The sequence below is a fragment of the Gossypium raimondii genome, chromosome 1, assembly GCF_025698545.1.
Source record: "Gossypium raimondii isolate GPD5lz chromosome 1, ASM2569854v1, whole genome shotgun sequence".
Classification (NCBI taxonomy): Eukaryota; Viridiplantae; Streptophyta; class Magnoliopsida; order Malvales; family Malvaceae; genus Gossypium; species Gossypium raimondii.
In genome coordinates this window covers 51,828,416-51,851,095 of record NC_068565.1, presented here as the reverse complement: position 1 = coordinate 51,851,095, position 22,680 = coordinate 51,828,416, and the positions used below count along the sequence as shown (strand labels likewise).

The 22,680-nt window shown below is 31.9% G+C and overlaps 4 protein-coding genes and 1 pseudogene across 4 annotated transcripts; 3 read left to right on the top strand and 2 right to left on the bottom strand.

Annotated features, from left to right (window-relative positions):
• Window positions 1-1,622: 1,622 nt before the first annotated feature.
• LOC105786534 (protein NRT1/ PTR FAMILY 8.1-like) lies at window positions 1,623-3,572 on the top strand (annotated as a pseudogene).
• A 615-nt stretch (window positions 3,573-4,187) lies between these two features.
• On the top strand, window positions 4,188-5,382 carry LOC105786535 (uncharacterized). The gene is made up of 2 exons (XM_012613019.2): window positions 4,188-4,526; window positions 4,866-5,382. Exons 1-2 carry the CDS (start codon window positions 4,188-4,190, stop codon window positions 5,295-5,297), a joined length of 771 nt encoding a protein of 256 aa, XP_012468473.1. The 3' UTR covers window positions 5,298-5,382.
• LOC105786526 (pentatricopeptide repeat-containing protein At3g09060) lies at window positions 4,259-8,078 on the bottom strand. The gene is made up of 2 exons (XM_012613007.2): window positions 5,604-8,078; window positions 4,259-5,236 (listed from the first exon to the last, which is right to left on the bottom strand). The coding sequence occupies exon 1, from the start codon at window positions 7,924-7,926 to the stop codon at window positions 5,839-5,841; it is 2,088 nt and encodes a 695-aa protein (XP_012468461.1). The 5' UTR covers window positions 7,927-8,078; the 3' UTR covers window positions 4,259-5,236; window positions 5,604-5,838.
• A 525-nt stretch (window positions 8,079-8,603) lies between these two features.
• LOC105786529 (probably inactive leucine-rich repeat receptor-like protein kinase At5g48380) lies at window positions 8,604-11,026 on the bottom strand. The gene is made up of 2 exons (XM_012613012.2): window positions 9,991-11,026; window positions 8,604-9,912 (listed from the first exon to the last, which is right to left on the bottom strand). The coding sequence occupies exons 1-2, from the start codon at window positions 10,954-10,956 to the stop codon at window positions 9,028-9,030; spliced, it is 1,851 nt and encodes a 616-aa protein (XP_012468466.1). The 5' UTR covers window positions 10,957-11,026; the 3' UTR covers window positions 8,604-9,027.
• A 4,986-nt stretch (window positions 11,027-16,012) lies between these two features.
• On the top strand, window positions 16,013-17,686 carry LOC105786531 (protein OCTOPUS). Its single transcript, XM_012613015.2, has one exon. It carries the CDS (start codon window positions 16,119-16,121, stop codon window positions 17,508-17,510), a length of 1,392 nt encoding a protein of 463 aa, XP_012468469.1. The 5' UTR covers window positions 16,013-16,118; the 3' UTR covers window positions 17,511-17,686.
• The last annotated feature ends 4,994 nt before the right edge of the window (window positions 17,687-22,680 follow it).

Below are 22,680 nucleotides of genomic sequence, written 5' to 3'. Positions count from 1 at the left end.
TGCATGGCTTGTTTTTAAATGCAGTTATTTGTTTTTTAATAGAAGAAAATTTGTATTATTTTTATTTTATAATTATAATTAAAGTATATTGTATAATTTTTATATATTAATAAATTATTTTATATAAAATTTGATAAAATAAAATTATATAGACTATTTTTTATAATATTTTCATTATATACATTATTTTTAAAAAATAAGAGTGAGGGATATTAAATGAAAATTTAAACATAAATAATTTATCGTTATGCCTATTAGTGTAAGCTACCATCTAACAGTAAATTTAATATAAAGATGGTGTTTGGTAAATAGAGTTTTGGGTTTTTTTAGTTGATCTGGGTACAAATGTAGAATTGAGTAATCAAACTCTTTAATTGTAGTATTTGATGAATGGAGGTTTGTAAGAGCTTCTTGAGTTAAAACCTCCAAAATAAAAAACGTTAGGATGGACAACTTTTTTCACAACTGATTGAGAATGAGATGCATAGAATGACATATTTGACCATGCTTGCTAAAAAGTTATTCTCTTTGCCGCATGCTCTCAAACTTAATTGGGGTGTCAAAATAGCAGCAGTTTCCATCCTAAAAAAATTCACTAATTAATTTACGTACTCTTAATTTATTTTTAATTTACTTATGTAATGATTTCTTATACAAGTTAAGAAATTTGCAAATAAGGAATTTAAGAAATTTGTTTATTTAAAAATTTAAAAATATTCACTAATTAATTTTCATAATGGATATTTTAATTCATGGGTAATAGTGTTTTATTTCAATAATTTCACCTAATAAAAACTGAAGCATTATAAACAAGTAAATACTTTTAAATAATATAATCAATTGCCAAACCAACTACTACAATCAGCAATCAGCTATCAGCCAATGACCAAACATGACCAAAGTGATTATTATAAAGTTATATTAACTCATCTTAAAGATCGCCATAAACACTAAAATGCACTTGCTAGCAAAATTTTATTATTGTTAGAATCAAACGGGTTTATCGCTCGAATCAACTAGACCAAGAATTGATCAGTACATCAATCTGAATAAAAGGGTTGGACCAATTAAATTAAAAATCGATTGAACGAAGTTTTATAATTTTTTTAATATATATTTTTTATTTTTATAAATTTTTTAAATAATTTATTTCATTAAAATTAAATTCACAATTAAACCAATCAAATTGAAATTTAATGTCATAATTAATTTCATCACCCATCCAATTGTTAAAATGATAATAAGATAAGTCCCGAAAATTCATCAATGGCTGCCACTGACAAAATCAGAGTGAAAAGGACTTGAATGTTTCAAACGAATGCAGCAAAGATCCTTTTGTTTTCCTATGAAAATGTGCCCACCAACAACAACAACAACAAAAAAAAAACTCAATCTATTCTAAATATATCTGCATTTATTGACATCTATCATGTTTCGAAATATAATAGATATCGAATAACTTATATCAATCGGAACACGTTCAGTTTCACCAAGCATTTAATGGTGTCTGGTCGAACTGTGTGCCCAATCACTTGCTTCCGGGGTCTAAATTCAGCTCTCAATATACATGCTGAACTTTGAACTTTTGTTCATTGAATCCTTGGGGTTTTAATAGGATTGTAATGGCAGAAGAAGGTATATATAAGGAGGACGGAACGACCGATTTCCGAAACAAACCGGCCGTCAAACATAAGACCGGGACATGGAAAGCATGTCCTTACATCCTAGGTAATTGTATATGTTACAAATTCTATGTATGTTCCATGGTCTGGTTTTTTCAGTGATCCCTTTTAAGGTACATTTGATGCATATGCTCTATATATAGGAAATGAATGCTGTGAGAGATTAGCTTTCTATGGGATTAACACGAACCTTGTTAATTATCTAAAATTCCAACTCAATCAACGAAACGTCACGGCCGTTAGTAACGTCATGAATTGGTTGGGAATGTGTTACGTCATGCCTTCAATCGGAGCGTTTTTGCTGATGCGTATTTGGGTCGATGCTGGACGATTGCTAGCTTCTCCATCAGCTATGTTTTCGTAAGTTCATTTCGGGTTTGGTCAATTTTTTTTAGTCACTAAGTTGTGTAAGTTCATTGCAGGGCATGATGATATTGACAATGTCGGTATCAATTCATGGACTAAAACCGACATGCGACGAAAACAACATTTGCCATCCGACAGGGTTACAGATTGGAGTGTTTTTTCTAGGACTATACTTAATAGCCCTTGGTACAGGAGGAATTAAGCCTTGTGCTTCATCGTTCGGTGCGGATCAATTTGATGATTCCGATGAAATAGAAAAGAAACAGAAGAGTTCTTTCTTCAATTGGTTCTATTTTTCGATTAATATCGGTGCACTTGTCGCTTCTTCGGTCCTTGTTTGGATACAAACAAACATCGGATGGGGTTGGGGGTTTGGGATTCCAGCCGTTGCCATGGCTATTGCAGTTGTGAGCTTCTTTTCGGGTACGAAGTTGTATAGAAACCAAAGACCAGGAGGGAGTCCCCTTACTCGAATCTTCCAGGTTATGGTTGCTTCCGTCGGGAAAGCTCCAGTTGAAGTCCCCAACGACAAGTCTCTTCTACATTTCGAGGAAGCCGAAACCTCAATCATACGAAGCAATTAAGGTACGAAATTTTGATAATTTTTAATAATTTTTAAATTTTAAAAGGGCTTAATCGATTTTTTTAAAAAAATTGGTTACTAATGCCCTTTTGACCTTTTAGCTTTATTAGGTTGAGGGTTAAATTTGTTTTTATACCTTATACATAAACACCAAATTTTAAAGGATTGTTTTGCTTACTCATCTAACGTACAAAAGTTAATTTACCCGAGGACTAAAATGCAATCCAATATATAGTATAGGAGATTTTGTGATACTTTTACCACATAATGTTATAATTGTGTACTAATTGATTTCATTAATGTATGTACCATTATAGCTTCTTTGACAAGGCAGCTGTGGTAACTTCAAATGATCAAACCAAAGGATCCATTAATCCATGGAAGCTTTGCACCATAACCCAAATTGAAGAACTTAAATCCATAATAAGGTTACTTCTGATATGGGCAACAGGTATTATATTTTCAGCTGTATATAGTCAAATGGGCACATTGTTTGTACTACAAGACAACACAATGTACCTTCACATGAGCCCATCATTCGAGATCCCTTCGGCTTCACTATCTCTCTTCGACACTACCAATATTATCTTCTGGGTTCCAGTTTACGATCGTCTCATCGTTCCCTTATCACCAAAATTAACCGGTCATAAAAATAGGTTCACCCAATTCCAACGCATGGCAATCGACCTTGTCATTTAAATCTTCGCCATGTTACCTGCTGTCACATTGGAACTTGTTTATATTTAAACTAGTTAATTAGTTAACAAGATTTTAATTTGACATGTGTAAACTTTTTTTAATTTAACTCAAACAATTTTACTAGACTCGAATTTTATTTCACTAGACTTGATTTGAAAAAAAATTCAAATCGAATTAGGATGATAAAACATGACTCATCAACTCAATTAACTCAAATTTTTTTCATTTGATTCGATCAAACACTCACCCCAACTAGTTTTCATTCTTGTGCAATGCACAGGTCAGTTGCACATATTAAATTTATAATATTTTTACAATATTAGTTTTTGTTTAAAATTACTAATAAATTAAAAAATAATATAATTACAAAATGTTTTTAAAAATATTTACCTAACTTAGACTAAATTATATTAATGTTATTTAATTTTAAAAAATTAATATTAAAATAATACAATATTAGATAATATATTAATATATTATAATTTAAATAATATTATCATTTTTTATATATTGTTAAATTAAATTATTTTAATGTCAAAATTATTAATTATTAACTTTTGTAATTTTGTTTATATTCGAATTTTGTGTCAATACATAATTCGAATATAAATAAATAAAACCAATAATTCTTCAAATAATGGATAAACTCCAAAAAAATATCTTAAAGAAGCAACCTGATCCCCTTTTTAAGGAAGCAAAATGGTAATTTCACACAGCTCTCTTTATATTAATATAGCTCATAAAAGTGGATAATGTACCCAAAAAATGAGAGGTTCAAACAAAGAAACAAAACCCATCCAATTGTAAATAGAAACATACAAAATTAAGCCGCCATTCCATCCCCACAGTGAAAAAAAATGATGATAGCCCTCAAAGCCATTCAAGCTTCCTTTACATACAGTAGTAACCATGTTTTTTTCCAAACCAGAAGAATTACAACATACACAAAGAACCCCATACTGTGTCTCAGCAAATCGAATGATTCTGAGTCGGATTCTGACCCCGAACCGGAAGGTGACACTCGAAAACAAGACCTGCTTGCTCAAATAGCTATGTTGCAGGCTCAAAAGGTTCGTCTAACGGATTATTTAGACGAAAGATCGGCTTATCTCACACAATTTGCTGAAGAAGCTAATGCTGAGTTTGATAAAGTTGGTGAAGATGCTCTTAAAGGACTTGAAGAAGCTAGTGAAAGGGTAGGGGTTTATATAAAAAAGCTGGTTGATATGTAAATCTGCTTGTGAGTGATGTTGTTATTCATTCTGATGGTAAAAGTACTATTCAGTTTGCATTTTGCCCCCTCTACTCAAAAAAATGGGTAAATGAGTCCCTACATGTTAGATCAAAAAGCAAACTAGCCTTTCTGTTAAAAATTCTATACATTTTTTACTGTTAAAAACTGGTCTTTTTGCTCTTTAATTTAATGTACAGAAACTAATTTGCCCATTTTTTTAGTAAAAGGGGCAAAATGTAATCTGAATTCTAGTACAGGGGCTTCTATAATACTTTTACCTCATTTTGTTTGTGTTAAGCAGATAATGGAGAACATTGAGAGTCAAATGCAAGCTTTTAAAGAATCACAAGAATTGAACATGCAAGAGATTGAGATGAATGAAGATCAATTAGCAGAATTTGAAGATCAAATGGAGAAAGAAAGGAATGAAGGTTTGTTCTTTAAGAACTTGACAGAGAAAAAGCCTATAGACACAGCAAAAGCAATGGAGGAAGCTGAGAAAGTTAAGGAGGTTACTAAAGAAAAAGTTGGGTCTAAAGCAAGGAGGAATCTTTACCTTGCTTTAATCACGGTGCTTGCTGTTGGGATTGCGGACTCGTTGGTCACTGGATCGGATTGGCGAAAAGTTGCAGTTCTTGGAGCTATTTTAGTTGCTTTGTTTTCCCAGTTTATCTATGAACAGACAGTGTTATCAGAAGAGGAAAAAACAGAAAAGAATGATGAAAACAAGTAAAGGCTCTTCTTATTATATCTAATCTAACAAATGGTGTAGCATGATTGAATAACCCCAAGTAATAACTTAATACTTGGGTTTGATACATCAAGCAGTGTTTCTTTTGCATCATCATCAACATTTGATCTTAGTGGCATAGCTGCCATCACTAATACCAATGCGAGTTTCAAAATCCGATGCTTATAACAATAAATGTAAATATATATATCCCAAGATGTGAGTGTGGTTTCAGGTCATATCTAAACTCTAAAAAAAGCCATGTATAGGAACTTGCCTTTTTAGCCTTAGGTGTTCATGCATCCATACCTCCAATCACTTCAAGAGAATTTTCATTGTAAAAGCCATCCTCTCATGTACGTCCAATAAGTCTTACGAATGACAATGATAGCAATTCTTGGTCCCGGAACATGTAAATGAACTTAGGATCTCTTTAATGTATGCAACTCAAAGACTAGTCCCTGGGATTCTTGATCTGGTGAAGAGCGCACCATAGTTTCAACTGCCAAAAGTCCAGAAATGGGAATTTAACTGCAAGTGAATCCTAAATCGAAACAGCCATCTTGAAGCCAGTGGTCAGCACTGCCCTGACTAGGATGTTCCATGTAATGATAGTTGGGAGGATTCCACGCTCTAAAGCATCATCCAAAAAGCCAATTGCATCTAATATCTTACCACAAGAACAAAGCCCCTTGAGAGTAATGTTATAAGAAATAATATCTGGCTGTAGTCCATCACTTGAAATTTGGGTCCAGATCTCCGATGCCTTCTCGTATTCTCCAGTTTTGTAAAGCCCTTCCATGATAGTATTATAGGTTACGAGGTTAGTAGCACGGTTCCTTTGTCTCATCTTTGAATAGAGCTGTAAAGCATCCTCAACTTTGCCAACGGAGCAAAGACCATGAATGACGATATTATGCATAGTTACATCAGGCTTTAAGGCTTTGTCAAGCACATGGTTCCATAACCCAAGTGCCATTTCAACGTTCTTTCCTCGGAAAAGACCTTTCATTAATGAGCTGTAAGTAATCATGTCTGGTTTCCACCCTTTCTCTAGCATTTCCTTCAAGATTGAATACGCCTCTCGAAATCTATCTGCTTTACATAAACCCGAAATGAGAATATTATATGAAACAACAGAAGGAGAACAACCCATTGAGTCCACTCCCTTGAAAAATCGAACTGCATCATCAAGTCTGGATGCTTGGATAAAAGCCTGAATCAAGGGATTATAAACATAAGGATTCAGTTTATGACCACACTTGACCATTCGACAAATTAAACCGGCTACTTCATCTAGTCTCCCTTGTTTGCCTAACCCATCAATCATTGAAGAATATCCAAAGCTATCCACTTTCCCTTCCCCAAGTTCACCCTCTTGCAATATATCCAAAGCTTTTCTTAAGTATCCATTTCTACACAATCCATGAATCAAAACTCCATAAGTTGAAGCATCAGCACAGCAACCTCTTTGAGGCAAGTTCCCCCATAGAGAAATAGCTTCATCTACCTTCCCATTCTCCAACAACCCTCTAATGAATATATTAAAACTAACAACATTTATACAACCCTCTTTCTTCATCAATTTCCACAACTCAAAACTGTCTTTAATTTTCCTAGATTTACAGTACCCATTAAGCATTGCATTATAAGTAACCACATCAATCATTACACCATTTTCAACCATGTCTTTATAAACTCTCTCAGCACCATCAATATTCCCTGCCTCACATAAGCCATGAATCATACTACTATAAGTAAACAAATCCTTCTCTCTTTCATTCTTTTTCATCCTTTCCCATATACTCAAACACTCATCAAACTTTCCACATTTGCACAAACCATTAATCATAACATTATAAGTAACCGAATTCGGATAAGCCGAAGAATCTTCCAACAATCTCTCCCAAACCTCATTTGCCTTCACAAAATCTCTATTTTTGAAAAACCCATCAATTAATATATTATAACACATAACATCAGGGATCACTTTTCTCTCAAACATTTCGTCGAACATTTCCATAGCAACAACCAAGTTCCCACCTTTTACAAACCCACTAATCAAACTCCCATAGCTTTGCACATTTGGTTGAAAACCCGTTTTCCACATACAATCCAATATCTCCTTCGCGTGCTTAAACTGCTTCTTTTTACAAGCAACCTTAATCAAAATATTATAGGTTTGCAAATTCGGCTCCATACTCACCGTTTCAAAATACTTAAAAAACGACTCAGCTTCATCCCAACGATTCGACTCAACAAAAGCGTTGAGCAAAGTGTTGTAAGACCGAATACCAGGTTCACACCCGAAAACCTGTTTCATTCTTTGGAAGGAATCTAATGCTTTATCAGGCATTGAGTTTTTAGCATAAGCTTTGATTACCGTCAAAGCAACATCTTCTGGGCAATTACATTTCTGGCTTTCAATGAGTTGAACGATCCTAGCGACGTGGGAAACGAGACGGGAGTCGATTAGTCGACGGAGGATGTGGTGGAAAACGTCGGGTGAGTGGGTGTAACCCGGATGGTCAGTTGCTGAGTCGAAGAGAGCCAATGCAGAGTACGGGTTTGTTTCTGACTTGAGAAGCTTGAGAAGCCGCTTTGGTGAGAGGTTTTGGGGGAAGTTGGTCATGGAAAATAGGGTGGTTTCTGGGAAATTGGTAGTCGCATTGTTCAAGCTTACGCTGTTGAGAAAAAGGAAGGAATTTACGGCGACCAGAAATTATGTTCTATATTGGGACTCATATAGGGAAATTTGGGTCATAATTGGGATAGATTGGGCTTATATGCGCAAGCAGCTATAAATATATGGGTAAAGTTAGGCCGAAACTATTGGGCGCTGTGGATGTGAAATTATTAGAATAAAAATTTTAAGTAATATTTTTACAAATAGGTTAGAGGTTGGATTGGTTAGATTATTGATATTTGTTTTAATTAGTTAGTTCGATTTGATTAAATAAATTATTATAAAATTATTATAAAATAAAATAAAAATTAGTTGAGCTGATTCAATTGTTGATTAAACTAGATTTTTAACCCGATTCAATCGACATGTATCAGTTCACAATTCAACCTCATTTTCTGGACCAATGTATTGGTCAAACTAGTCTGAATCCAATTATCGTGCTTTCAAGTAACCATCAAGTCATTGGAAGAAGTGGTAGTAAACTTCTACTCCAGAGATCAAAAGCGAAGCTAGAAATTTTTTTTTTTGAAGCAATGAATGTATAATTTTATGACAGTCGAATGCAATTTTTCCATGTTAATAGCTTAAAAATTACTAAATTAAAGTTTTATTATTTTGGGAGGTTAAAATACAATAATACCATGTACTGATTTTGAAGGGTTAAAACATAACTTTATCATTTTAAGAGGGATCGAGGCACTTACCAACCCCTTTATTGTTACCCGTGCCACTGATTTATCCAACCTTGAATGTCAAGACTGATGATTAAAGATCTGGACTGATTAAGAGCGAAACTAGAGGGGATAGGCAAGGACTTGGCCCCTGTTTCCTAAAATAGAAAAAAAATGCTTTAGTTCCTCTAAAATTTGAAAGTTATATCCATGAAATAATAAAATTACAATTTAATCTTTTTTTTTATAAATTTATAAATTTACAATTTCATAAAAAATTATAATTTAATTTTATCCCTTCCAAAAATTTCCTAATTTCAATTTTGCTATTAACACTTTAAATAACATGGATTCAAACATGGTAAACCCATAATTTTCACCCATAGCCATATTTCTTGCTAAAACCATTAATTATTTTGTGGACTTGAAGCATTGCTGGCCTTTCATCAGGGTTAGGCTGAACACAGTTCCATGCAACTCTCAGAATCTCAAATATTTCAACATCAAATCCATGCCTAACCAAACCTCCATCAACAAAATCAGAACTCTTGACATCATCAACCACCCATTTACCAATACTTTCATCTCCAGTTCTTGCTAAATCAGTGAGTTCACTCGGTTCTTTTCTACTAATCAACTCAAGAACCAGTATCCCAAACCTATAAACATCTTCCTTGACGAAACTCGACTCCCAAAACTCACTATCCATGTCGAAACTACTGCTCCAATATCGATTATTCGATTTCATTAGCATCGCTTCACTGAAATTCGATATCTTGGGTTCAAAATTCTGGTCAAGTAAGATACATCTCGAACATATGTCGAGATGAATCACCTTGTAATTGCAGTTTTGATGAAGCCAAACCAGACCCTTTGCTACACCACATGCAATTTTTAGTCTCAACGGCCAACCAATGGTTCTTCTTTTTTCTAAAGGATGTAACAAATCATAAAGGTTGCCGTTGGACATGTATTTGTAAACCAGAAGCTTTTCTTTAGATTCTATACAGAATCCTAAGAGTGGGACTAGGTTGTCGTGTCTTAATCTTCCTAGAGTTTTCAGTTCTGTTATGAAATGTTCATCGAATTTTTCGGTGTCGAATAGCCTCTTGATTGCTAGAAGACAACCGTTGGATGATGTTGCCTTGTATGTTGTCCCCATTTGTCCATGTCCTATGATGTTTTCTGCACTGAACTCGTTTGTTGCTTCATAGAGATCACTGTAACTCATTCTTGAAACCAGTTCCACCAACATAGAAGTCTGTGATAAACACCAAACTGGGATGAATACTTAAAGAACAAGTAACTTAAAACAAAGGGAGAGAAATAGATAGAGTACCTCTCTGCTGGTTTCATGTAGGATATCTGGAAGTACCATTTGGCTTGTTTGATTGGAATTTTGTGTCATGTTAACCTTTCTAGTCCTATTCCATATCAGGTTCAATATGAAGTGGCGGAGCAGTTTGTTCCTCTCATTCCGATGCATGCAGGGGGCAAAGTAGAACATAAAAATGGTTATAACAGAAACTACAGAAACAGCGTAGCCTGTTATAAAACCATTCTTGAAGGGACTGCTTTTATGTTCAATGCAAGGCTCTAAAGGTTTACCACATAGTCCTGGATTACCCACAAAGGAATCCTTGCTTAAACTGAGATTGAATAGTGGCACTGGACCATATAATTGATTGTTAGCAACACTGAAATTCTTCATCCGGTGTAGCAAAATAAGCTCCGGAGGAATAAAGCCGGTTAGTTGATTGTTTGAGAGATTCAATGAATTTAGAAAAGTGCAATTTGATATTCTTTTTGGTATGTTACCAGAGAATCTATTGGAGGAGATATCAATTGCAGTTCCAAAAGGGAAGAGTTCTGAAATATTTGATGGAATGGGTCCTGAAAGCTGGTTATTTGAAAGGTCTAATCTCATTAATCTCTTGCACTTCACAATGCCTAGAGGAAACTGACCTTTCAACCCCATGTTGGTTAGACGAATGTTTAGCACTTCATTGTCGTCAGCGTGCCAGCAGTCGATCCCCACAAATCTACAAATGAAACCTTCTCTGTAGTTGTTGAAGTTCCATGAAGATTTGAAGTAGTCATGAGGGTCATCCAGGGAAGCTCTTATTGATTTCAAGCAGGCGATATCGTTTGGAGAGCAGATACTTATAGCAGCTAGCAATGACCATGAGAAAGCATGGAGCACAAGTCTTGTGTATGGAGCCATTTCCATGGAGGTCAAACTTAGGGTGCAAAAGCAAGAAACAATTAGCAAGGAGTGAATTGAATGGAGGAAATGGGGCTGCATTAACTATTTAAAGCTAACACAAACTAGAGGTGAAGGAAAAGAGAAGAATTTTCAATTTGGCAACATATGTTCCCGTGAGACCAAAGCCAAAAAAGTAAGCCTTCCAAGACTTGTCTACGGAAATTAGTGCTTGAAAAACGTGTTTGGAAGATGTACGACAGAAGAAATACGGAGTTTCCTTGTGGCTTAAGTTAAAGACCTATAAAGTCAATTTTCACACTAACACAGTTTCCATGAGTTGCAAAAATCAAAGAATTATCGATGACACCACAAACATATATAGGTTATAATTAACCATGTTACGACACAAAATATATGGCTGGCTTGTGGTTATGGTTGATAACGTAAGAGTAAAGAAACACAGTGAAAGCTGCATGTGTTAATTTCTTTAGGGTCATGAGTGTAAATGGTTAAAAATTACTACGTTTTCAATGGATTCCCTTTAAAATGTTGTAGAGCCACTACGTAAGGTGCATGTAACAAAAATGCGTTTCATTTAATATTTTTAATATAATTTTAATAATTTATATTTATTTTTAAGATTTTTTAAATTTTTTAAAATTGTTAAATTAAAAAAAATCAAAATGATATTTTAACTATATTTTAAGAACCAAATTAGTAATTATTTATTTAAATTAACGTTTCACGTCATAATTTAATAGAAGATTTTAACAAAGGGATTAATTTGCAAGTTTCAAAATATATAAAGGCTAATTTGTTTTTTTTTAATAGAAGAGCGAAATATAATCTTTCGTAAGTACAATGACTTCCTTGGTATTTTTACTGAATTTAGCTAAATAATTAGAAACTTAGTACTCACTACATTTGAAAATTATAATTTAACTAAAATGAACCGGGGCGAGCTAGAAATTTTTTTAGGAGGCAAAATTAAATTATAATTTTACGATAGTAAAAATATAATTTTATCATTTTAATAGCTTGTATCTTTATAATTTTTAGATAATTAAATTAATTTTTTATTATTTTAGGTAGCTTAAAGTACGATTTTATCTTTATTAATTTAAATGTTAGAACGTTGACAAATAAGGTCTCAAATTACCATAAATTATTTTGGTTGTAGTATTGCAAGTTTGTTATAGTCGAGCCATCGGGTTTTGAACTTCTTTCACTCTTTCGTTTCTATCTTTTAGCCTCTCTATGAAGGAACATGTTGTCATGTTTCTCATTTATCTTTTGACTTTAGAGGCCAAAAAAAAGGGGGAAAAAAGCTTGTTGAAAATGGTGCTTTTACGTGTTTAGAGAAAAGAAGAAAGCATGATCTCTAATTCTAGTTGACCAAAAAAGTTGTTGGGTTATTTTTTTTATGGTAAAAACGTGTACTCGAATCGTATTGCATTATTTTTTACTTAAAAAATAGATAAATTATTTTTATAAATTAGATTAAAAAGTAAATTAGTCATTCTGTTAAAAGTTTCATCTATTTTTACTGTTGAAAATTGATTTATGTACATCAGTACAAGGTACAAGTGACACTATGTGTAACTATTTGGTTATTCTGTTAGCCATACCAGTTTTTAGTAGTAGAAATGGATTAATTTTTAATAAAAAATCACTTTACTTTTAATCTAATGTATATGAATTAATTTTCTCATTTTTTAAATAAAATAAAAAATATAATCTAACTCTTAATATAAAGGCTTTTCACGATACTTTTATCTCTTTTAACATCCCTATGCTAAAATAAATAAACCTTGTTATCAGGGAAATAATGATTATTTTGTTTTCCTTTTTTATAAATTTATAAATTTAATTTTAATTAAAGCATGAAAATATAATTTAATTTGATTATATAAAATTAATAATTTAAATTTGCGCAATTAAAATTAGAAGTTGACTCAAATATTTAAAAACTCTAATAAAATTTTATCCTTAAATAATTTTTTAATAAACTCGAGATTTATGCTTTTCATTTCTCAGGCCGTAAATATATAAGATTATGTATTGTCACTAGAGGTGCACCCAAAATATGGGAGGGTTTAGGTAAAAATATAGGCCCGAAATATGGGATTGGGCAAAAAAATAAGGCCCGTTTAGAAAACGGGCCGGGCCTCGGGCATAACTTTTTGGCCTGGGCCCGGCCCGACCCGATATAATAAATATATTTATTTTTTAAATTTTAAAATATTTTTAAAATACTTTTTTTAATTTTTAAAATATTTTTTTGGTATTTATTAAAAAAATAGGTCGGGCTGGGCCATGCTCGGGCTTATGATTTTTTCCCGGGCCGGCCCATGAGCACCTCTAATTGTCACTAGGACCATCAACACACTTGGATAATTGAAAAAAAAATCGTTAACCATCGTTTAAGCTCCACTAACAACTCAACTACAAGATCACCACTTTTTTGGTATATCATCACCTTGATTGACATCTTCATCATCACTAAAATCCATCGCATAATATTGATACTCCAACAAATCTATATTTTAAACCATATATCCTATTAATATCTCCGATGTATCCCAATAATCTTGTTTTTTTTTTTATGTCCGACTTTCTTCTTAAACATCATTTAAAAAAATGCTTTGTTACAAACACAATGTCAATTTCAATCGAAATAATTGATCCATTCACAAGGATTAGGCTAATGATAATTCGATAATTCGATAATTCGATAATTCAATAATTCTTAATAAACAAATCATTCAACAAAAATAATTACATAATATTGACCAGAAAAGCACTTACAAATTTACTATAAATAATTTGTAATAACAATAATAACATAATATTGGTAAAAATAATTTATGACAACTTTAATACTGCGACTAACATGTATTAAAGGCAAAAAAAAAAAAACACTTACACTAAAACATAACTTGTATTTTTTTTAAATTTTGATAGAAATGTTTTGGGTTTGTAAAATAACATATATTATTATACTTCTTTTAATATTCTTGTATAAAGTACGAGAGTTTGGTATTTATAAGTGTCGAAATACTCTTAAAAAATACATATTTTTAAAAATAATTTCAAAAAGCATATATTTTATGAGTTATTTTAAAAATCTATTATATTTGTCAATTGAGTTTTGGTTCGACTGGTATGGGTATTGTTGTCAATGCAGAAGGACGTGGATTTGAGCGTGCATTATCCTTCTATTTATGGGTTAGGAAAGGACTATAGATAGTTCTAGGCCTAATGCAGGAGAACGTAGGTTTAAGTGCGTTAAAGTGGATTATTCTCCTATTTATGGGTTGAGTAAGGACTATGGGTAATTCTAAGCGTTGTGTCAAAAAAACAGATATGATCAGAACCTATAATGAAATTATTCAAACCAAATCTAATATTTTTAATTAAAAAAGTCGAATACAAATGCTAAATGTGGTTTTCAAGAAAAGAAAAAGTGTAACTTAAGCTTGAGAGAATTAAAAAGAGGAAGGCTTATCTAAGGTTTGATTTTTATTAAAAACAAAGACAAAGAGTGTTACTTTTAAATTGGTCTCATAAAAAGACCTGGTTTTGGTCCTTTGAATTGTCTGTCTGTCTGGTGCTTAAAGACAAAGATGTATTAGGCCCCCCAAAAAATCGGGTTAAGTTTTAACTTAGTTAATATCGTTGTTATTGTAGCAATCAGAAAAGTGTAATTTCGAGTTTGCTTAAGTGCGTATTTTTTTTTTTAAATTTAAGAGTTTAAGAGATAGATAGAAGTAGGCATTGTATTGAAGAAACAACTCAAAGTCTTAAATTCTACGTTTAAATATGTATGTCAAGCAAGACTAATATTTGATACGTTGCTAGTGGCAATTTTAAGTCCACGAGAATAATTCAAATAGTGCCACGTGTCCTATTTTTATTACATTTTTACTATACCTTAAATGAATATGTTTTGTCCTTTGAATCATGTTTGTGAAGCCTAAAATTTTCATTAATAGTGTATTAAATAATTTTAACGACAAGTGTAATAATTCAATTTTAAAATAAGTCATTTAGAAACTTAATTATGACAAGAAATAGAAAATTAGTAAAACATGTCATATTATGAAAAATAAAATGAAATGATTCAGATACACAAATATATCAAAATCGCATAAAATAAATTATTAACCTCTTAAAATTTACAATTAAAATATCTAAAATATGTTATGAATTTAACCGCACCACAAATATGACATTAAAAAAATGTAAAAGTATCATGAAAGCCTTTGTATCAGGAGTTGGATTACATTGTCACATTTACTCATAAAATGGGTAGATTAATCTATGTACGTTAAATTAAGAAGCAAATTAGTCATTCTGTTAAAAATTGATCATTGTACGTCAAAATAAGATATATATGATACGTTATGTGTAACTATTTGATTATTTCGTTACTTACACTCGACACAAGCATAACAAAGCAAAGCTCAAAGGAAAAACAATGGAAGGAAATGCAAAGCAAAGACAGAAAGAAAAAGTAAAGGACCAAAGGAGCAGTGAATTTGAGTACAAAGGAGTGTATGGGTGGGTCACTCTCAATCTTACGCCAAGATTTTCTCTTCTTTTCTCTTTACAAAATTATTTAAAATTGGCTAAACTACTCTCAAGGTCACTCACTTTCAAAAAGTTACAAAATGGTTATTGAACTATTCAAAAGTTTTCATTAAGTGATTAGGCCGTTAAAATTGTTACTGCATGGCATTCGTTGTTCACATTACCTCCACCAATTGAAAGCTCTCATTCCCCGTTTCTTCTATAATTCGGTTTTTTTCATAAAATAGCTTTGAACGTCATGGATATGCGAATCAAAATCTAAATAACTTTCTTCTCTGATCTACTTAGGTTTAAGGTATGCTCTTCTACTCGTCGATGGGTGCTGATCCACCATATGAACCGTTACTTGGAGCTCACTAACTGGATTTTAAAAAATAACTTGATAACTTGATGACTTAAATAAAAACTTTCAAATGATTTAATGACCATTTTGTAACTTTTTAAAATTTAATAAATAAAACGTAAACTTATTAATAGTTTAATGTTACAGAGTGAATTTACACTTTTTTTTTCTTTTTTTTTTTAAGATATGAATTTATCATTCTCTCTCTCATGATTCCCATGAAAAAAGCTTCACTTTTTTACTCATATTGTTTCATATTCTTTCCCTTTGTGTGAAGCTAAAACAATATGAGCCAAATGCTCATTTCATATCCCTACATTTGCTTATGAATCCCACCGCCGATCCACCATTATCACAGCCACAGCCACCGCCTCACCGTCCCTGTGACCGCCACCCTGAAGAGAGTTTCACCACCTTTTGTCCCTCATGCCTTTGCGAACGTCTCGCTTTTCTTCAACCAGCTTCCACTTCTTCTTCTTCTGGGAAACCACCCATTGCCCCCAGCACCACCACCGCCGCCGCATTTAAAGCCATTTTCAAACCTCCCGGTGGAAACGGTAGCCGATCCAGTTTTCTCCCTGAGCTCCGCCGTACAAAGTCGTTCTCGGCGTCTAAAAACGAAGGTACCAACTTGGGATTTGAACCTCAAAGGAAATCCTGCTCACTGTTTTCTCAAGAAATAAGTGATTTAGGTTCATCTTCCATTAAAACTCCTACTGAAAACGACGACGTACAGATCGTTGAAGAAGAAGAACAGTTGAAAGCCATGAAAGATCATATGGATCTTGATTCACAAACAAAGAAGAAAACTACTTTCTGGTCAACTGCTTCAGTTTTCAGCAAGAAACTTCAACAATGGAGACAAAAACAAAAGCTTAAAAAGCCCAAAAATGGTGATAATGGGTCAGTTAGATTGCCATTAGAGAACCCATTAGGAAGAAGATCTTGTGATATAGCTCCACCAAGGTTTTCATTTGATGATTCAAGGTTTTCATTTGATGAACCAAGAGCTTCATGGGATGGGTATTTAATGGGAAGAACAACAACACCATTCCCAAAAGTACCCATAGCCACAATGGTTGAAGATCATCCATTAACAATGGATTCCATTAATGGTGAGTCTTTACCGGGTGGATCAGCTCAAACAAGGGATTATTATTCAGATTCTAGAAGAAGAAAAAGTCTTGATAGATCCAATTCTATAAGAAAAACAGCTGCAGCTGTTGTAGCTGAGATTGATGAATTGAAATCAATTTCCACCGCTAAGGTTTCTCCGGCCATTGTCGATTCGAACTCCAACTCAAACTCGGAAACTTTCGAGATTAGCAGTTTTAAAGACAATGCTTCCATTATCATGAACGGGGATCGTACTAAAAAATCAAAGAAATGGAGTACCAAAGCTTGGAACATTTTGGGGTTCATTCATAGGAAGAATGTTAACAAAAATGAAGATGAAGATAACTATAGTAGAGCTAGTGGTGTCGAAAGATCGTATTCGTATTCGGAATCGGTGTCGGAGCCGAGGTTGGGTTTTAATCCGAAGCTTATGAGGAGTAGTAGCAGTGTAAGTTGGCGGAATTTGAGCAGGTTTGGTGTGGAGTCGAATGGACGGTTAATGTTCGACACGATGAGTGGCGGCGTCGGCAGTGGCCGGAAAGGTGGATCGGGGAAATGCAGGGGTAACCATGCACATCCTGTTCCAAAAAGGTTGTACTGAATTTGAGATTCATATGTATGTTGTTTAATTTTGCATTTGAACATTCATATAATGTTGTTAGTTTTATGAAATGGATTATACGTATAATAATTTGGTATGGGTCTCATGTTAGCTTCGGCATCATTTTACTGCAAATTTTATGGAATTCAATAATTTCTTTAATTTGTTTTCCGTAATCGCATCTTGTTATCATATTTATTCTTTTTGATACAATGCCTTAATTTACTCATAATTCCCTAATCCTATATGAGGATAATACGCTTCAGCGCACACGAGCCTACATCCTCCTGCATTAATGGCAACAATGTCAATGCTAATTAAGCTAAGACTCAATCGACATATTTGATTTGTTATTTTAGATTCAAATGATATTCAGATTGGATATTGAATAGATGCAAATAGCTACATTAGATATTCATTCTTCGAATATGCAATAATTATTGGGTTTTTTTTGGATGAATGATAATATTTAATTCATATACGAATTTGGATAGTAATATTCAGATAATTTAGAGGTGATAAATAGATTTGAATTTTTAAGTAAATTCACGAATTTAGATGATTCAACCTAATCATTCCTATTCATAGTGACAACCTTTCGATGAATGTTCAAGGCCCTATATGTTACAAATGTTTTAAAATTAACAGTTCAACAATTTATTCAGTAAAAATAAATTGTTAAACAATTTATGTCAACAAATTAGAAAAAATCAGGAATTCAATTTTATATATTTACTAAAAATTAGACAAACTTTTCAATTATCACAAAATTCAAAAACTAAAATTTGATATTCATAAAACTAAAGGATGAAATTCATAAATAAAGAAAAACAAAAGAATAAAACAAAGCAATGATTATTTTCCACTTTAACAAGGTTTAATCATTCACTATCACAAGGATAACCCAACAACATTTTCAATCAAGAGAGTTAAAGACCATGCTCTCTCTTTTTCTCTAAACATGTAAAAACACCATCATCAATCTTCTTTTTTTATCTCTAAAGTCAAAAAGATGATTAAGAAGCATCCTTGCTTATTCCTCCCAATGGATTGACTAACAAATTTACTATTTAAAAAAATTTAGATAAGCGATCGAAAAAAAATGGCAGTGTTGTTGAATTATTCAAAAGTTTTTATTTAAGTTATTAGGTTGTTAATTTTTTTTAAATTTAGCTAATAAGCTTCAAGTGACAATTTGAAGATAAGATCAATATGGTAGATCAATACCCATTGATGAATAGAAGAACATATTTTTTATTCAAGTTGATCTGGTGGTCAATGCTGAAAACCAAAGAAGAAAGTTGTTGGGATTTTGATTTGTAGATTTCTGACGTTTAAAGCTGTTTAAGGGAAAAAAAAAACTAAACAGTAGGAGAGAAGTGGTGCAGGCAATACGATGAAAGAAAGCCAACAGCTTTCAAATAGTTCAATGACCATTTTATAAATTTCTGAAGTTGAGTGACTAAAACATAAACTTACTAATAGTTTAGTAACCTTAGGTGTGATTTACCCTTTTGAATTTAGGTTGTTTTAGGTTTGGGTTATTTTGAATTCAAACTATTTGCGATTCAAATTATTTAAGTTTGAGGGAGGTGCTTTCGCGGTTAAATTTTTATACATTCGGATTTTTTTTTCGAATTATTTGTTTGGATTTCTAAATTTAGATAATCATTTTCCCTCTCTAGTTTTGTAGGAATTTTCTTTCTAGAGTTTTGTTTGTTTTTACAGATTATTATTTAGAAATTGAGTAAATTACCTCCTTAAAAAATGATTTAAAATGATCATTCAACTGTTATCTCGTTAACTGATTGGTTGCTAAACTTGCCACATCAGCATTTTTACCTAATATCCACTTGAAAAAAATTCTAAAATGAAAAATTCTTCTTTTAGTCCCTTAAAAACTTACAAAATTTTAAATTAATCCCTTAAACCTCAAAAGACAAGACCGACAACCTCGGAAAATTGCTTTCAACAGTGACAAGTCATCTTTAGGTGAATCCCTGAAACACTGTACGAAACTCAGATCATTGGAAAAAACCTCAATACTTAGGACTTGGATCTGCTTCTCATTAACATAACTGAATCTGGGGGTGTTTTTTTCATTCAAGAAGATGATGCAGATTGCAGAGTAAGGGATCCTATAGCAAAGTGTAGAATATGGTGTTTCGAACACGAATCACTTCGTTGTTGATCTCCAAGTTCGCCATTTTTGCTTATTTTATGTTGTTGGCAGGTCAGGTCTTTAATTACTATCAGATTCAGACCCAAGTTTTTAAATTGTAAATTAAATTCATTTTACTGATTAGAGATCCCTTTTATGGGTTTCTATGTGGAATTTAGATGATGGAAGGATGCTCAAAACATGGTTTAGGGAACAACACAAGACATTATCTGCACCTTCATCTCTTCTTTTTATTTTTATTTCCTTTCTTTACTATGCCAGAAAGTAAGAAACTTTCCCAGAAAACAAACAGCAGATTTAGTGAAACCAATAAAAGAAATATCTATTTTGAGCAAAAAAAATGGAGTCAGAAGAGGAAACGAAATGGGAGATCCATTGAAAGGTAAATGAAGGGTTAGAAGAAATAAAAAAAAAATTTGATATTTAGACAAATTAAAAGAAGAAAGATTTGACAGGTTCAGTCAACAATCCATTGATGAGATAACACTTGAGTGATCATTTCAATCAAATTTTTTAACGACAGTGATTAAATTGACAAAAATTTTGAGAGTGGTCAAAATAGAAAGATCCTATTTTAGGGTGACTAATGGGTAATTTACCCTTAAAAATTCTATTGGCATCTTTTGAAGCTGTAAAGCTCAGGCTTTGCTGCTGAAATCATTGAAGACCAATGATACAAAAGGATTTGGCACTAATGGATTCCACAAATTTCGCCAAATTAAAACCATTATATCGAATTATGTTGTCTTTAGATCATTACTCTCCATGATGACAAAAAAAAGTTTAAAATAAAAAGAAGTTTAATGACAAATTTAGTCACTAATGTTTGTATGTTTTGTCAAAATAGTCCTAATTATATTTTTGAGCCTTTTTAACCATCAACTTTTGTTATTTATTTCAAACTGCTTTTTCTAATAGATTTAATGAGAGTATCGTTAAAAAGTTGACGAAGATAATATAAAATTTCATATGTAGAATATTTTAATGAGACGTAATTTATTACTTAAATAGCTCTTTAAGATAGTTATATGTGAAAAATAATAAAATAAATAAATAATACATGAAATTTAAAAATAACTCTTAATTTTCTTTAAAAATAAACGTAATTATCTAAAAAATTAACTCAATACAAAAATCTATCAAGAAACAAACATATGAAAGATTGAAACCTTAAATTTATTCATTAAATCTATTAGAAAAGCAATTTAAAAAAAGAACAAAAATTGATGGCCAAAAAGGCTAAAAATATAATTAGGACCATTTTGAGAAAACATGCAAACATTAATGACTAAATTTATCATTAAGCCTAAAAAGAAGTAATAGGTTGGACCAATTTCTTTACTTTCAATATTATTTGTTTTTCTCAAATTATTAAATCAAATTTGTTATTCAGTTGAAACCCAAAACAATCTTTAATTTGAATCATCAAATCTATTTCAAAATCTAGCAAGTTTTTATTTGTTTGGTTATTGTTGGAAAAAAATCATCTCACTTAAAGGAGCCACCTCACTGGATAACAAAGAGAACTCATTTAACTATCTGAATAAGTAGTCTCAGAAACTACCTCACCTAAAGGTGCTATCTCGTCAAATACTATAAGATCATCAGACATACAAAGTCTTAAACCGTTCCCCTGTTTCACCAGTATCTCGCATGAACCACACATGAGCATACACCAAAATTAGACCAATCCCACTTAAAAACTGTTCAATGGGATTAAATTCTCTCCAATCACATTCTATTGCACGTGCTAAAATTTCCTATAACACAACATAATTTAACATCTACACCAAGATGACCCACTTATTAGAATATAAGTGCTTTCCCTACTCAGCTCTCTAAATAAAAAATCCACCATAATCAGCTATCGACTCCATTGTGCCAGCCGTATTCTAGAGGTGTTAATGAGCCAAGTAAAATCTAAGTATGATATTAATATGTTTTATGTTTAATCAAGTTTGGTTTAACTAAAAATGAACCTATAGTTTTACCTAAACCCAAACTCAGTCTAAATTCATTTTAAGCTTGCTGATATTATTTTTTAATTTTTAAATTTTAAAAAATATATATGTAAATTTAATTATTTATTTTAATTCAATAAATTTATATATTTTAATTTATTATAATTCTATATATAATCATCTTAGTTTTTTAAAATGTTTACAAATATTATATATTACTGTAGATTTAATTTGTGTTTCATAAATTACATAATATAAAATATTATCAACTTAAAGAATAGATCAATTTAAGCTTAAGCCTTAAATGTTCAAGTCTACGCCCATTTCGTATTTTAAACAGACCATTTTTATTTAAACTCATTTTTCAAACTTAATATTTTTACTTTTACCCTTCTAAACTTCAAATGGATAACTTATGAATAGTTGTACCTCATTCTTCCTCTACCTATATTGGTATCAACAGTTATATTTCTTAAGAGGTTATTGGATGAATCAACTTCCTCAACGGGGTTCTCAGTTGTTCTTAACGACATAAATTTTCAGTGTTCTTTAATTGGTGGTTCTTTTCAGTGTTGCTCTTTATATGCAGAGGGCCATTTCTTTGAAGATGTTGACCATCGTGTTGGTTATATTGCTTAGGCTTAATGTGATACTCAGTGTTACTTTTTGTTCCAACATAGTAACAAAAGTTATACATTTTGATACTAAAAATAATAATATTAGCTTTTTAGCATTTAATTCGGATTTTAGAGTTAATTTGATGAAAATTTATAATTAACTAATAATATTAACAATAAACTTTCATCAAATCAACCCTAAAATCCAAATTAAACGTAAAATTAAACAAATTCACAATTAACACTAAATTTATTCTATCAACAAAATCATGGAAAACTCAAACCTAATAATATTAACAATTTATTTTCATCAAACCAACACTAAAACCTGAATTAAACACTAAAAAGTTAACATTGTTATTTTTGGTATCAAAATGTATAACTTTTGTCACATAGCACAAGTACCACAG

Excerpts from the sequence above, each read along its gene's own strand:
- LOC105786526 (XM_012613007.2), bottom strand. The coding sequence starts at position 7,926 with ATGACCAACTTCCCCCAAAACCTCTCACCAAAGCGGCTTCTCAAGCTT.
- LOC105786535 (XM_012613019.2), top strand. The coding sequence starts at position 4,188 with ATGATGATAGCCCTCAAAGCCATTCAAGCTTCCTTTACATACAGTAGT. Across the intron at positions 4,527-4,865 it reads TTGAAGAAGCTAGTGAAAGG|ATAATGGAGAACATTGAGAG; the intron begins GTAGGGGTTTAT and ends TGTGTTAAGCAG.
- LOC105786531 (XM_012613015.2), top strand. The coding sequence starts at position 16,119 with ATGAATCCCACCGCCGATCCACCATTATCACAGCCACAGCCACCGCCT.
- LOC105786529 (XM_012613012.2), bottom strand. The coding sequence starts at position 10,956 with ATGCAGCCCCATTTCCTCCATTCAATTCACTCCTTGCTAATTGTTTCT. Across the intron at positions 9,913-9,990 it reads TACATGAAACCAGCAGAGAG|ACTTCTATGTTGGTGGAACT; the intron begins GTACTCTATCTA and ends TGTTTATCACAG.